This window comes from Suillus paluster, assembly GCF_016628075.1.
Source record: "Suillus paluster strain FC165 chromosome Unknown EDB91scaffold_41, whole genome shotgun sequence".
NCBI lineage: Eukaryota > Fungi > Basidiomycota > Agaricomycetes > Boletales > Suillaceae > Suillus > Suillus paluster.
The window spans coordinates 44,310-56,989 of NW_024537601.1; the positions used below are offsets into that span (position 1 = coordinate 44,310).

At 47.2% G+C, this 12,680-nt stretch overlaps 4 protein-coding genes across 4 annotated transcripts; 3 read left to right on the forward strand and 1 right to left on the reverse strand.

Annotated features, from left to right (window-relative positions):
- Positions 1-3,250: 3,250 nt before the first annotated feature.
- Positions 3,251-4,413, reverse strand: EDB91DRAFT_1143304 (uncharacterized protein). Its single transcript, XM_041319080.1, has 5 exons — positions 4,374-4,413; positions 4,090-4,320; positions 3,702-4,031; positions 3,478-3,651; positions 3,251-3,424 (listed from the first exon to the last, which is right to left on the reverse strand). Exons 3-5 carry the CDS (start codon positions 3,949-3,951, stop codon positions 3,372-3,374), a joined length of 477 nt encoding a protein of 158 aa, XP_041175378.1. The 5' UTR covers positions 3,952-4,031; positions 4,090-4,320; positions 4,374-4,413; the 3' UTR covers positions 3,251-3,371.
- Positions 4,414-5,385: 972 nt separating this feature from the next.
- On the forward strand, positions 5,386-7,096 carry EDB91DRAFT_1143307 (Alg5-prov protein). The gene is made up of 3 exons (XM_041319081.1): positions 5,386-5,594; positions 5,797-6,348; positions 6,402-7,096. The coding sequence occupies exons 1-3, from the start codon at positions 5,538-5,540 to the stop codon at positions 6,741-6,743; spliced, it is 951 nt and encodes a 316-aa protein (XP_041175379.1). The 5' UTR covers positions 5,386-5,537; the 3' UTR covers positions 6,744-7,096.
- A 383-nt stretch (positions 7,097-7,479) lies between these two features.
- On the forward strand, positions 7,480-8,899 carry EDB91DRAFT_1250205 (uncharacterized protein; the record flags this gene model as incomplete). The annotated part of the gene is made up of 4 exons (XM_041323197.1): positions 7,480-7,614; positions 7,720-8,313; positions 8,376-8,664; positions 8,745-8,899. The coding sequence occupies 4 exons, from the start codon at positions 7,480-7,482 to the stop codon at positions 8,897-8,899; spliced, it is 1,173 nt and encodes a 390-aa protein (XP_041175380.1).
- A 139-nt stretch (positions 8,900-9,038) lies between these two features.
- Positions 9,039-10,715, forward strand: EDB91DRAFT_1348142 (uncharacterized protein; the record flags this gene model as incomplete). The annotated part of the gene is made up of 4 exons (XM_041325954.1): positions 9,039-9,393; positions 10,238-10,330; positions 10,402-10,558; positions 10,612-10,715. The coding sequence occupies 4 exons, from the start codon at positions 9,039-9,041 to the stop codon at positions 10,682-10,684; spliced, it is 678 nt and encodes a 225-aa protein (XP_041175381.1). The 3' UTR covers positions 10,685-10,715.
- Positions 10,716-12,680: the final 1,965 nt, after the last annotated feature.

A 12,680-nucleotide genomic window follows, 5' to 3' on the forward strand; every position in this document is an offset into this window, starting at 1 on the left:
ATTATTTCGGTACACATTCCCCGGTTGAAACTTTGAAAGCAAGGTAAACAATGTTCTAGAATCAGGGTAGCGGACAACCAAAACAGCCGCCCGCATGATAAGCTATATGCTTAGAAGCTTAGCCAGTAAGCAAATGATTCATGATGTTGCACGTCACCATAATAGGACACCACATTGAACCCTCCACACCACACAAATTCGCGCCCGTGATCATCCCCATCATGACTTCAATGACATATATCTGTTATGTCCCTAGTATTCCATCAACTTCTGAAAGTACAAATGTGTGACTTAGTCGCTAGGTATTGATTCGAGGCAGAAGTTCACTTGACCGTGATCACCTGGGAGTACGGTGTTCGCCATTCACTGGCATGGAAATTATTGATGTCATGGGCCTTTGCTTCAAGATTGGACTTTTGGCTGATAGAATTGGCAAATATCGTTCGCAATCAGTTCTGAGTACAAACAATTATTCATCGCACACACAGGTCTCGAGGAGGAAAACCCCTGAGTGGAAGAATGGGCTGGCCAGCATCCCTAGATCAATTGCTGCCAGGCTGTGAGAGATGCGGCAAGTGTAAGAAATACTAACAGCACATTCCCCATGGACGGTATGCGGCACTCGCGGCCCTTGAGTATGTAGGGTCCCATACTACGGTGCTCTATCTCCGACTCTGGTATTGTTATTTGTTAACTTAGGCTCCTTTCGTCTATCATGAGATTCCCACGAAATGAGTGTACAGCAGCTAAGCTGGGCGGTTCAAAGCATTACAGTGCTCTATCTCCAACCCTGGCATCCAATTCAACGACTCCTGTCGTCCGATATCACGAGACTCCCACAGAATGCGTGAATACGCAGCAGCCTAGCTCGGCGGTTCAAAGGATGGACATTTCTACGAAATCGCAAACATTAAAATTGTCCAATCATATGTCCACTATCTTTCCGTCCACAGGTGCTGGCCTTGTGTGGGAAATGAGCAGGCAGTGAATTTCCATCAAGTAAACCTGCGGAGCATGCATATGTCTTTATCAGCTGCCAGGTAGCAAGCCCCGATGAAGAAGCCCGGCGATTGAGAGCGGAGGGGAGTGTGTCTTTTATGTAAAGGTACCATTGAACATTCTTCTCTGTTCATTACCGTTAGGTATCCGCTCAGCACTTTGCACCATAGCCATCATATCAAATGCTGTTAGAAAGTATATTCTCAGGGAACTCCCGATTTTGCGAAGCGCTCATAATCTCATTCCAACCGAACATTCAAGGCAGATCTGATTATTGTTTCAATCCAGTTAATCACACGATTGAATGATTCTACCATTAGTACTGGTCTGGCATCTATTGCCGAGCCTGCGTGGGCGCCATGGTCCATCAACACCTCGATTTCCAGTTGCATCTTACAGTACGATGGCGGTACAGGGTGGGTGTGCTCCAGTGAAAATATTCACTACAAAGATGAGGGGGCTTGTAAACACAGCGGAAGTACATCTTCAAGGTATTACTTAACCTGTTCTAACAGAGTTCCGTTTCCAGTTAAATTGCTTTCTATAGGAAGAACCTCCACTCATAGCCGCCTATATCTGTGGGTCCTGACGTACGTGTGATGTGAGCAGGAACGGGGTAAGAGCTGATAAGAGAATGTATTATCTCAGTATCTGTTAGAAATTCGTAGCACAGCTATAGTACCTGATAAGAGAATGTATTCTACGTCTCGTTAGCGCTTTGTATAATAAGGGAAAATATAATGGCTTACATCTCAGTATCTGTTAGAAACTGAGATGCTCGAATGCCAGACTCGTAGCTTTATACGTAGTTAGTATGGATACGCTAAATAACGAATGTCATAGAAATAAAGTAGTCCAATAATGACGAGCCTCGGCCGACGTCATTGCGTCGCCTCGTCGTACAGCTTGGTTGCGCTCGATATGTCTCACTCTGACATCACTAACTGCTCGTCTTCCGATCCTCCCGATTCGTCAGAGCTCAACAGTACGCTGAGGCTTGTTCCGTCCTCATGTCATACACAAAGATCATAGATCATAAATGCCATACGGTACTTATCCCCTGTCTCGTAATATTTTGATGAGGAACGAATTTCGTTGATCTAATGTAACTAACCCTAACTAACCTACCTATTGGCTGACTGCCCTACATCATTCGACAGAATGGTTTACAAAATTGGGTCCGCGTTTTCAGAGCCCAGATGTGGCGTTCTTAGAACGTGCACACGGGAATTGAGTCGACTTGAGAGAACTTAGGGTTTGAGCAGAGGTAAACTGGCCGAACTAAGCTTTATTTTGAGGGAAGGATCAACTCCCGATCCTGCACTAAGTACGCTAGTTTATATACGATAAGGAGGATCGGGGAAAGTAGGAATAAGAAACTAAGGAGGGAAGAAACAGGGTGAACTAATAAGAAATATATCAAAGCTGATTGATATCCTAATTGGTAACCATCTAGGTCTTTTAACGAACGTCACACCAGAGGTCGTGCTTCGAATCGGTTAGTACTCACCCAACTTGACCTGATTAATGATCGGGAGCACACCTTCTATGCATGGAAATACCCGAAAACCAGTGGCAGTAATAAATGGGCATGAACGCCGCCCCCCAGTCGAGCATCCTCGTCCAGGTCATCCCCCCTCAATGATGATTGGCCATGTTCAAATTGCTACGGAAAGCCAGCGTATAGTACTACCTACAAACGACGGTAAGAACTTAGTCAGATTAGTATCGGTTTTGAGAAATAAATTCTACCAGTCATACAGATAGTCGTCCTGTCTGAAATTTGGTCAAGAAGAAGGCTGATGTGGGCATTAGTAGCTGGGGGCAGTCAGTCGAACTCTGGAGCATTCCGTTCAGTCAAGGAAAGTAGTACAGTACTCCATGTCCCCGACGAGGTTCGAACTCTTTAGAATGGCTGGTTCGACAGTCTCAGGTGACCGAGTTTCTGCAGCGGAAAAAAATCGACGTCCGTGGCTTCACTGCTCCTCAACCTGTGAGATTGTGGTTGTATTAACCTTGTCACCCAGAAATAATCATTGCCATCCCTCACTGCGCCTTTATGGGTTCTGCGCGCTACATGCGCTATGGTACATGGTGTGCAGCCGCGTGTTTCTCGAATATCCACCAAAATGCTAGTCTCCCCTAGTCAGCCCATACAGAAGAAAGACATTGTTCCTTCTATGATCCAAAATGCATACTTTTCCCAGAGGAAACACGGATCCGTCCCAGGGACTTTCCGTGGGTATTTATGTCTCTATTACTTGGTACGTCGAGATGGCCGGCACCAAGCTTACAATTCATTCCGTGTTAAAAAATGCCGGTGAACTGTATCTCTACATAGGCACACAGGTGAATACATTACAAGACCAGCCTTAAACCCTTCCTCCCGCTAGATGTTTGCGGGATGCAAGAGCGGTTTGTTTTACTGAAGCAAACAATTATAAAATCATTTTTTATTTAGATGAACTAACGACCTACCAGCCTTAGTGCAATTTGGCGATCCTACATTTATCATGACGCACTCGCCAAACGAGTTGCCGCTCAATACTACCCTTTCACGGCGTGGCTCCACAGGCTCTGACTGCCTCACCAACGGAGGCTCAAAGAGTGCGGACTCTGCAGTTGGAGCTACATGCTCCAGCTTTGTCACAGCTTATTTACAAGATGAGTCTTCTGTTAAGTCAGACATGTAAAGAACTCACTGGAACCGGTGCAGTGACTTGAAAATATGTTGATGGTTCCCCCCTCCGCAATGTAGTTGTTCTGTATGAGTATGACGGAGTTGTTTGGGTTCATGGTTGGCTGTTCGAGATTCGGCAGCGGAGTACCATCTGTCACGGTAGTATAGCAGGGCGATGGTCTCGGCGTTGCACTAGCATGTGGGCCGAGGACGAGGGACGAACGGGACTCATCTGAAGCACAGGTTGGGCATGCTCCAGTGGAAGTATCCATTGCAAAGATGAGGGTACTGGTAAACGCGGGAGGAAGTGCATGAAAGTGCGATTGGTATGCTTATGCATGGTCCAGCTATTCTTAGGTTCAAATAAGTAAAGGATTAAGATTTAGAAGAAGGACAGCACCACGGCTTACGAATAAATTTTATTTACGGACCCGCTAGTTCTAGGACCAACTTGAAGGGGCACGACGAGCCTGAGGTTTCCGCTCAAGACGGCACTACCCAACGGATCTCCTTGGGTCGATGTTATCACAAGATACATTTGCTCTAAAAACTCTGCAAACACTGAAGCTGTCCAATGTTCTTATCCTCTGATCCCGGCGGTGGTCGCGTCGCGACAGGTAAGGAGGTGCAGTCGCGTCAGTCTGATTCAGCCATGTAATTACCCGCCTGCCTTTTGAGGAAAACGAGTACTGACAGTTGCTGCAATCGGAAGTGGTTCCTGGATAACTTGCGCTCTCGTTCCATTCTGTGTCAAGTTTCAACACAAAGATGTTGATTTATCCTGTGTACAATGTTATCCTCTGTCTCAATTTGGTAGCTCGGCGGTGATAATACATCATTTAGTAGAACGGTTTAATTGGGTCCACAGTCCAGAGGTCACGTTTTGAATTGGTTAGTACTCACCCAACTTGACTGGCGACTTTACTTATGCTTGGCACAGACGCCACCTTGCGTTGGACTGCGACGCCCTACCCCCAGTCCGTGTATGAGATCCTCATCCTCGTCTACTAGGCACCATCACTGACAGCGTGAGATCGCCACACCCAACGGTCCGACTGCATCCCCAGGCCGGGTTGCTGCGCTCAGTATCAACGTCTTGTATGTTTGCTCATGTTCAAATCGCTACATTAGCCTGCAAAAGACGGTAGGGACTGGTCTTGATTTTGGTAGATAAAATTTACCAGTCATACAGATAGTCCTCCTGACTGAAATGTGGTCAAGAAGAAAACTGATGTGAAAATTAGTCAAAGAAAAGTCAAGGATGCCATGTTCCCGGCGAAGTTCGAATTCTTCACATCAATGGCTGATTCGACAGACCTAGAGTTTCTGCAGCAAAAAAAAATCACATCAGTGGATTAACTGCTCCTCAACGGACACAGGCGTACTACAAGACTCACCATACATATTGCGATCATGAGCAACCGAGACACACCGACCGGACTGGCGCTCGCAATAACCTCGAGTATCAGAAGTCTCTGTGAGAATTTGGAGATTATCTAACAACCGTCACAAGTTACAACCCGGGCCGCTTGTTCATGTTCTGCAAAGAGTACCAGTACCCAAGTCATGGTTTTCGTTCATGATGTGAATATGTGTGGTGGAAGTGGATGTCTTTGATTCTTACTGTGGATTAAATCATGTACATGTACTACAGTGGTAATTGATACATAGCTATAGGTAACCGATTAGTGTCGCCACAGGTTTCAAGTTCTGTCAGCATCACATGTACAGCATGTTCACGCAATTTGTTGTCGCAAACGCTTACCCTCGTTCCTTCCTCCCGCTTCTTGCTTCACTTTCTCAAAGGCACCAGTTCATCGCGTATATGGTTCTAAGAATATAGAACTAGCTCGTTAAAATGGACCGGACCGTCCTCCTTTATGCGTTCACTGCTCTGGCTATCTCGATACCCTGTGTGAGTGGTAATTCAACGTTCGGTCTTTCGCTTTGTATGATGAGCGCCCATTTCATCCTTGTTCTTCGAGCCATGGGCCGTCTCTCCAGACGTTGCGCCGCGGCGAGGACGACAAACCCTGGGTCTGGGAATTATTTCCCTCTTGCCTGACTTTCTTTTCCATACCAATTCAAGCTTTAGCAGGTTTTCTGATCATGACTAGCTCTATCTAGCTCTCATCTTGCTTTCGCCTCCCCCAATAATAACTCGCCCTTCAGAAAGGACATACCGCTCACGAAAATCCCTCAAAGCCCCCCTCAGCCTTCCATCACTCCGCGATGCAGCATCTATCGATCTCAGCGTCATAATTCCTGCATACAACGAGACATCCCGTCTCCCATCCATGCTCGAAACAACGCTTAATCACCTCAACTCCGCCCACATCCATCAGACACGCACCTACGAGCTCGTTATCGTCGACGACGGTTCAAAAGATGACACGTCAGCACTCGCGCTAAAATTGGCACAGCAGCACCTCAAAAGTGATATTCGCGTCGTCACGCTTGAGAAGAACCTTGGCAAGGGCGGTGCGGTGCGCCATGGGATGCTACATGCACGGGGACACAGGTTGTTGATGGTGGATGCGGACGGTGCAAGCCGCTTTGAGGATTTGGAGCTGCTGTGGAAGAAGATGGATGAGCTTGCACCGAAGAACGAGGCGGCGGTGGTTATCGGCAGTCGAGCGCATCTCGTCAAAACTGAAGCTGTGGTCAAGGTGCGCATTGTTTCTGGTGTGACATGACCAGCCTCTTACACCGTCCCCGTTAGCGGTCCGTGCTTCGCAACATCCTTATGTATGGCTTGCACACTATCCTACGGATAGTCGGTGTTGGGCACATCCGTGACACACAGTGCGGATTCAAACTCTTCTCGCGCCGCGCCGCACAACGAATTTTCCCTGCTCAACATCTCGCCACCTGGATATTCGACGTTGAGCTCCTCCTGCTTGCTAAGCAGCTGGGTATACCTGTTGCAGAAGTCCCTGTAGAATGGCATGAGGTGGCGGGGAGCAAACTGAATGTTGTCAAAGACTCGCTACAGATGCTCAGGGACCTGCTCGTTCTCCGCGCCAACCAGCTCACCGGACGATGGAAGGTTTCCCCGTCATAATATACCATGGCCCAGCCAGTCGCGGAAAATTAGATTTTATCTATACGCACCGTGAATGTGTTCTCACTGGCGATGCAAAGACAAGGAATATGTTGTGTTCGAAAGGTAGCAAGACGTGACTGCCGTGAGCAGTAATGTAAGCGTACTCTGGAGGACAAGCTGGAATATTAGAAGAGGCAGGAGATGATTAGAATGGCTAATACTTAGGGGTCGGGGCGCCAGTCAAGTGGAGAGGGTGGTTACCCCTAATCAAACTCGCAGATCTATTCCCAACCATGCACCGAAACGAGAGTGAAATTTACATAAGGCCTCGGCTACCCTTTGTGGTGTCCAGAATTGAACGTCAATCTCTAGAAAGTTTCGGTCCTGGAATATCCGGCCCTCCGAGCCTATCCAGCATCCGCGCCTAGTATGACTCAGCGTGTCAGCCACCATAACTACAAACAAACAAACAAACAAACAAACCTGCCGCCAAACAAACACCGTTTTACAAAACCCTGGCACTTCAACTGTACGTCACTCTTTCCCCACCCCCACCCTTGCCCCCGCCCCTCGTGTCTCGTTTAAGTCATTACAGGTACGCTGTCCATTTATACAGGTAAGTTCTTCTCCCCACTTCTTCCTGTCACTGTATCACCGACATTGACTACACTGTGGTACAACCAGTTGCACAATGCAACTACTAATTGCCTTGTTATGGCCACCACACTACTCAGGTTCACGCTGTCTATTCATCATGTCTGACATACCCCCGAATACCCTGTTCATGAAGCCAGACTACACGCCATTCTGTGAACATGGCCATGGCGAACTCCAGTGGAGAGTTACACAGTCTGATAAGAATGGCAACCGTGGCTGCTGGATGGTTGCGGTATGTCCCTCCATGTGAATGTCATTGACTATCGCTTATTTGTCTCCTCAGTGTCCATTCATAGGGCCCGAAGGGAAGTGCAGATACTTTTGATGGGGCTTGAAGAGTCCTACATCATCTCCCAACCCGTCACCACCACCATCGGGGCCTCCGCCACAAATGATGCTCACTCCCGTAGTGCCTGGTGTCTGTGCTGATCCTGAGTGCACATCAAAGCACGTGCACCCCCAGTGCAGTCATCTTATGTGCAGGAAGCACTGTTGGGCATCTGGCGGCTGCAATGCGAAGGGTCACGGTATTGCTGGACCTGTTGGTGAGGTACCGCATGACCCCACCATGCTTTGTATATCCAGCGGTGCCGCACCTCCACCGCCCATCATTGACCCTGCCTTACTTCTTATATCCGGCATTGCATCCTCGTCTTCTTCCTCTCAGGCTCCCACTGCTGGTCTGTCTACACTACCTACGCCAAGCCAGGTTACCTTGACACGCAAGGGCAAGGGCTGCGCTACAGCAGTACCTGCACCTGATGTAGACTTCTATTCCAATCCATGCCTCCCATCACAGCTACTGCCTGTCTTCACAGATGCATATGCCAAGCAAGAGGCAGAGCGTCTGCAAAAGCAAGAAGTGGAGTCTCTCAAATGTGAACTTGCCCTCACAGTGCAGAACACTGTTACTGTATTTGGCTGGGCGGCGGTATGTTTTTTTTTTACCACAGCAACGAGTTTAATAATACTGACATTTTATTTCATGATTAGGATGGCGACACGCCTGCTGTCTGTGAGTTTCAAAGTGGATTTGTTCTGCCGCGTGTCAGGGTGACTGCGGAGTGGCTTCACAATCTTGGACTATCTGTCGATGACAGTTGTCACTACTTCAATGTGACGCAGCAGTGCTGGAACAGGATATTTGTTGGCCATGTCCTCACCCTTCCAGGCAATCATGTCTACCTCAAGAACCTCAATGTCAAAGTTGCGCTTGACTTCGACAAGTATTACATTGATCAACAGCCACCAACCATACCTCACATTCGTAACAACCTCAAAGGTGAGAGAGCCCACATCCGTGATACTACCTGCCATCTTCAGATCAGTGAAGCGAGCACCACTAGCTCTGATAGCGACCAGCCAGCTGTGTCGCAAAAGCGGAGGCCACAATTCTCTTCCAATTGTTCCCATCGTTGACGCTGCATCTCATCGCATGCACTGCCTGCACCTCACCCGCACCTCCCGCATGCACTGCCCACACATCACCCGCACCTCCCTACCACTATCAAGCATGAGCGGTCCCTCAATGTGATAAGCATTTCCTCTAACGACACAACAGCTGATGAGGCACAACAACCAGCCCGAAAGCCCCTTCACATCAAGCAGGAGCCATCCTCTGACCTTTCCTCTGACTGACTCACTTCCGATGATGATATGCCCTCTCCTGGTCTGTCGTACGAGCATCTGATTGATGTTGAAACTACTGTTGTGTTACCACCCTGGCCACGACGGTACTATGCAGTCGATGTCAATGTGGGTTTTATTGCCATGGAGAATGCAAGGAGGTCTGGTCACAGTGTCAGGCAGGCATTTGCTAGTGTCTTTGGAGAAGTTCCCTATTGTGCCCAGACTGTCAGTGACCATCGTATCCGCTGGCAGCAGGCAGGGCCTACAGCAAGGGCTGCATTCATCAAGGCAGGGCGCACTCCCACTGGCTTATGGTCTGTGTTCATGGCAGCCTATCCTGCCAAGGGCGCTGCAGAGAAGGCAGTGAAGAAGCGTCTTGCTCGTGTGTCGTGACCTGTAGTTCTCTCTCTGCATACTATTCCTTATTCTTCCTCTATACCGCATCATTTCTGTTATACCTCCCAACAGTGACCCCATCAGTAACAACAACAGAAAATTTGCTGGCGATTGCTCCCACACTATCCCTAAAGAAGTGGGTGCATTTGTTGCAGTAGTGTCAAAGCTCTTCTTGGCCGTAAGTTTGGATGCAATTGTGGCGTTCAATGCATCAGGAAAAACTATATCTCTATATAGAGGACCATCCTCTATATAGCCCCGATAGCACACCACAGCTCTATACAGTCTATGGCAAGCTATCACAGCACTATAGACCAGTATAGACATCATGAAAGTCTATATATTACCATAAAGTTTGGTAAGTGTATTTAGAAGTAAAACATTTCAACAACTATAGACCCCAGTAGACCGTGGGAACTTTTTTCGATGAAAACCAAAGTTGTAGTCCTTGTCTAGGGAAGTCTATCCATAGTCTAATGACTTCAATAGGTCAAGATCTTAGTGAGTTATAAGGAAAATACTTGGAATTGAAGGGTTCAAAAGTGTTAAGGTACACCTTATTTATGTAAGCAAAAATGCGAAAATTCACCTTATGTGTATTCAAAATCCTAATGCTAACAGTCAATTTCATTGTCTTTTTCTTACTGTCATAATCCTAGTCCTATTAACCAAAAACTCGAAAATTCACCAAGTCTTGTGTTGTGGCTTTGTTTGGCACTGCTTATGTAAGCAAAAATGCGGTCAACCAACAAGTCTTTTCCCATTCTTTCCTTCCCCCCCCACTGCCCCCTCATTAGATTATCTTCCATATTTTTCTTACAATTTTCGAGTTTTTGCCTCTCTTCTCTTCTTCTTGCTTCTCTATCCTTCTCTTGGTGTTGATGTTGTTGGTGCTGGTACTGGTGCTGGTGCTTTGAACTCTGGTAAGTCTCCCTCCATAATTTTCGCATTTTTGACTATTTGACTAATCTTTCTTCTAACCCTCTCCTTCTAGCTCTCTTCCCTCCTGCTCCTCCTCCCCCCAACTATTTTCGCATTTTTGACCATTTGGCAAGTCTTTTCTCTGACTCTCACTTCCTCCTGTCTGATCCTCTCCTTCTAGCTCCCTTCCCTCCTCTTCCCTCAAGAATTTTCGCAATTTTCACTATTTGGTAAGTCTTTCTTTTTTTTGTATTCATCTTTCCTCTCTGATTCTTCCTTCTAGTTCTCTTGCCTCTTCCTCCTGTAATTTTCGCATTTTTGCCTGTTTTGTAGTTATTAGTTTACATGTATTGTAGTAGTTGAAATATAATTTGGAATTTTCGCTTTTTTTTAATTTTGAGAACACTATCATGGCAACAAACAGCTATTAAGAGAAATTTTTGCTTTGTGTTTTGAGCTATAATAGCTACAATAGTTGTGGTATGTTCCACCCAGCTATAACAACTTTAATAGAGCTATATAGCACTATACACTGGTGTAGTAAGCCTGCACAATTGGGCACTTGGCTATACGAGCTATAGGGCTATGGAGTCTGTATAGCAGTCTATAGCGCTATGGGTGGCTATTAGGGTTCGACAGGGGTAAACCCGCGGGTGCGACAACCTCAACCCACACCCGCACCTGTCAACTACCTATACCCACCTACCCAAGGGTCCTTAGGGGTGCGGGTCAATACAAGGGTCATCCGCGGGTAATGGGTACCGTGGGTATACACATACCCATCAAGTATATAGCTTGCTGTAATAACAATGTAGTAGTAAAAAACTAACGAAGAGTAATGCTATCCCATCCTGTCGTCGAGTTCCTCATCTTCCCCATCCACTGTCTGGGAGGCTCGCCACAGAATTGATGTCCGTGTCCTTGACTAATCCTAGTTGGCTCCATAATCCTACGCAAAGGAGAGCTCGGGTGGTCTGTGCAGAAAGACTGGTTTTGAACGTGAGATAGAAGCAAGCGGCCTCGGCTGAAAATCCGTTCAACATCAACGGATGTTGCTGTGGAGGCATGTTAAAGCAAAAATAAAACAAAAAACATGAAAACGTACCCAGAATAGTTAAATAATCCAGCGCCATCCGAGATAAGCGGGGGTAAGTCTTGCAGTGTCTGTACCACCAGGCAATCGCATCTCCAACGTCCTCAACATCAGCGTTGAGGTACGTTTCGAGTTCGTCAGCACTGGCAAGCGTCTTGACACGGGCAAGCGTTGGTAGGCGATCGAAGATGTTGCTTGCCTCGTCATCCTGAGAACAACAAATGTAAGTACACGAGGTACACAAGGTACACAAGGTACACGAGGTGCGGAGAACGACAAACGTAAGTACGCACCTCATTGATGTCTTCAGTTGAAGAATTAGTAGGGGACTCCTCAGCTGTTGAACCAGAAGCATAGGAGTGCTTGAATTCAGAACGTACAAGTTCTTCAGCGGTGTCAATCCATTCTTGTTGCCATCCTGCAGCCCGGAAATAGGCTAGCTTGTGAGAGGGATGGAGAACTACAACATAATTAGTGAAAAGGAAAAAGAAAACAGTAGTACTCACCCATCGCAATACGGTAAGCCTTCGATGCATCAGTCAGTGAGTAGTATCGATTGAGCGTCCGTTTTGCCAGTCCAAGGCCCGCGCGAATTGCAGGGTTGAACTGGTGTGTCTTGAGCATGCTGCTTGTGAAAACGCTGTCAATGTGATCCATGGCTGGGATCACCATCAGCAGGTTTGGTGTTGAACGGGAAAAGTATAATGTGGCATCCTTGAGGATCTGATTACTAAGTTAGTATTGAGTGTGATGTATGTGACATGTCACTCACCTTGAGCACATCGCGCAACTGCTTAACAAGCAGTCCACTCATGTGGTGTCAACTCATACTCACCAAGTCCCAGTCTCCGTTGGTCCGTCATCATGTCAAGACCTTTCCGGTACTCCAAGGCAAAAGTCAACATATCGTAAGTGGAATTCCAGCGCGTGGATACATCACGCGGCATGATCCTGACCGCCAGTTTTAGATCTCCAATGATGGCCTTCCATGCAGGCAAGAGTATAGTGGTGGAGTGAAGGATTTTGAAAGCGAGTTTGCGGAGCTGTTGGGGGGTGTCAGTAGGGGATGTAAGGTGAGTAACTATCTTATCACCTTGATCAATGCAATTCTGATTGGGCGAATACTGCGCGCTAGCTTTTTGCGCTCCTTTGGACTCAGCAGCACAACCTCATCCACCCATCCCTCGACATCATCATCATCCTCAACACTTTTGTTGGAGTCATCGACTCGTGTCTGCGATTCCTCAAGATCCATGGTA

Excerpts from the sequence above, each read along its gene's own strand:
- EDB91DRAFT_1143304 (XM_041319080.1), bottom strand. The coding sequence starts at position 3,951 with ATGGATACTTCCACTGGAGCATGCCCAACCTGTGCTTCAGATGAGTCC. Across the intron at positions 3,652-3,701 it reads AAGTCACTGCACCGGTTCCA|CTGTGACAAAGCTGGAGCAT; the intron begins GTGAGTTCTTTA and ends CTTGTAAATAAG. Across the intron at positions 3,425-3,477 it reads GCCAAATTGCACTAAGGCTG|TAAAACAAACCGCTCTTGCA; the intron begins GTAGGTCGTTAG and ends TGTTTGCTTCAG.
- EDB91DRAFT_1143307 (XM_041319081.1), top strand. The coding sequence starts at position 5,538 with ATGGACCGGACCGTCCTCCTTTATGCGTTCACTGCTCTGGCTATCTCG. Across the intron at positions 5,595-5,796 it reads TGGCTATCTCGATACCCTGT|CTCTATCTAGCTCTCATCTT; the intron begins GTGAGTGGTAAT and ends GATCATGACTAG. Across the intron at positions 6,349-6,401 it reads AAACTGAAGCTGTGGTCAAG|CGGTCCGTGCTTCGCAACAT; the intron begins GTGCGCATTGTT and ends CGTCCCCGTTAG.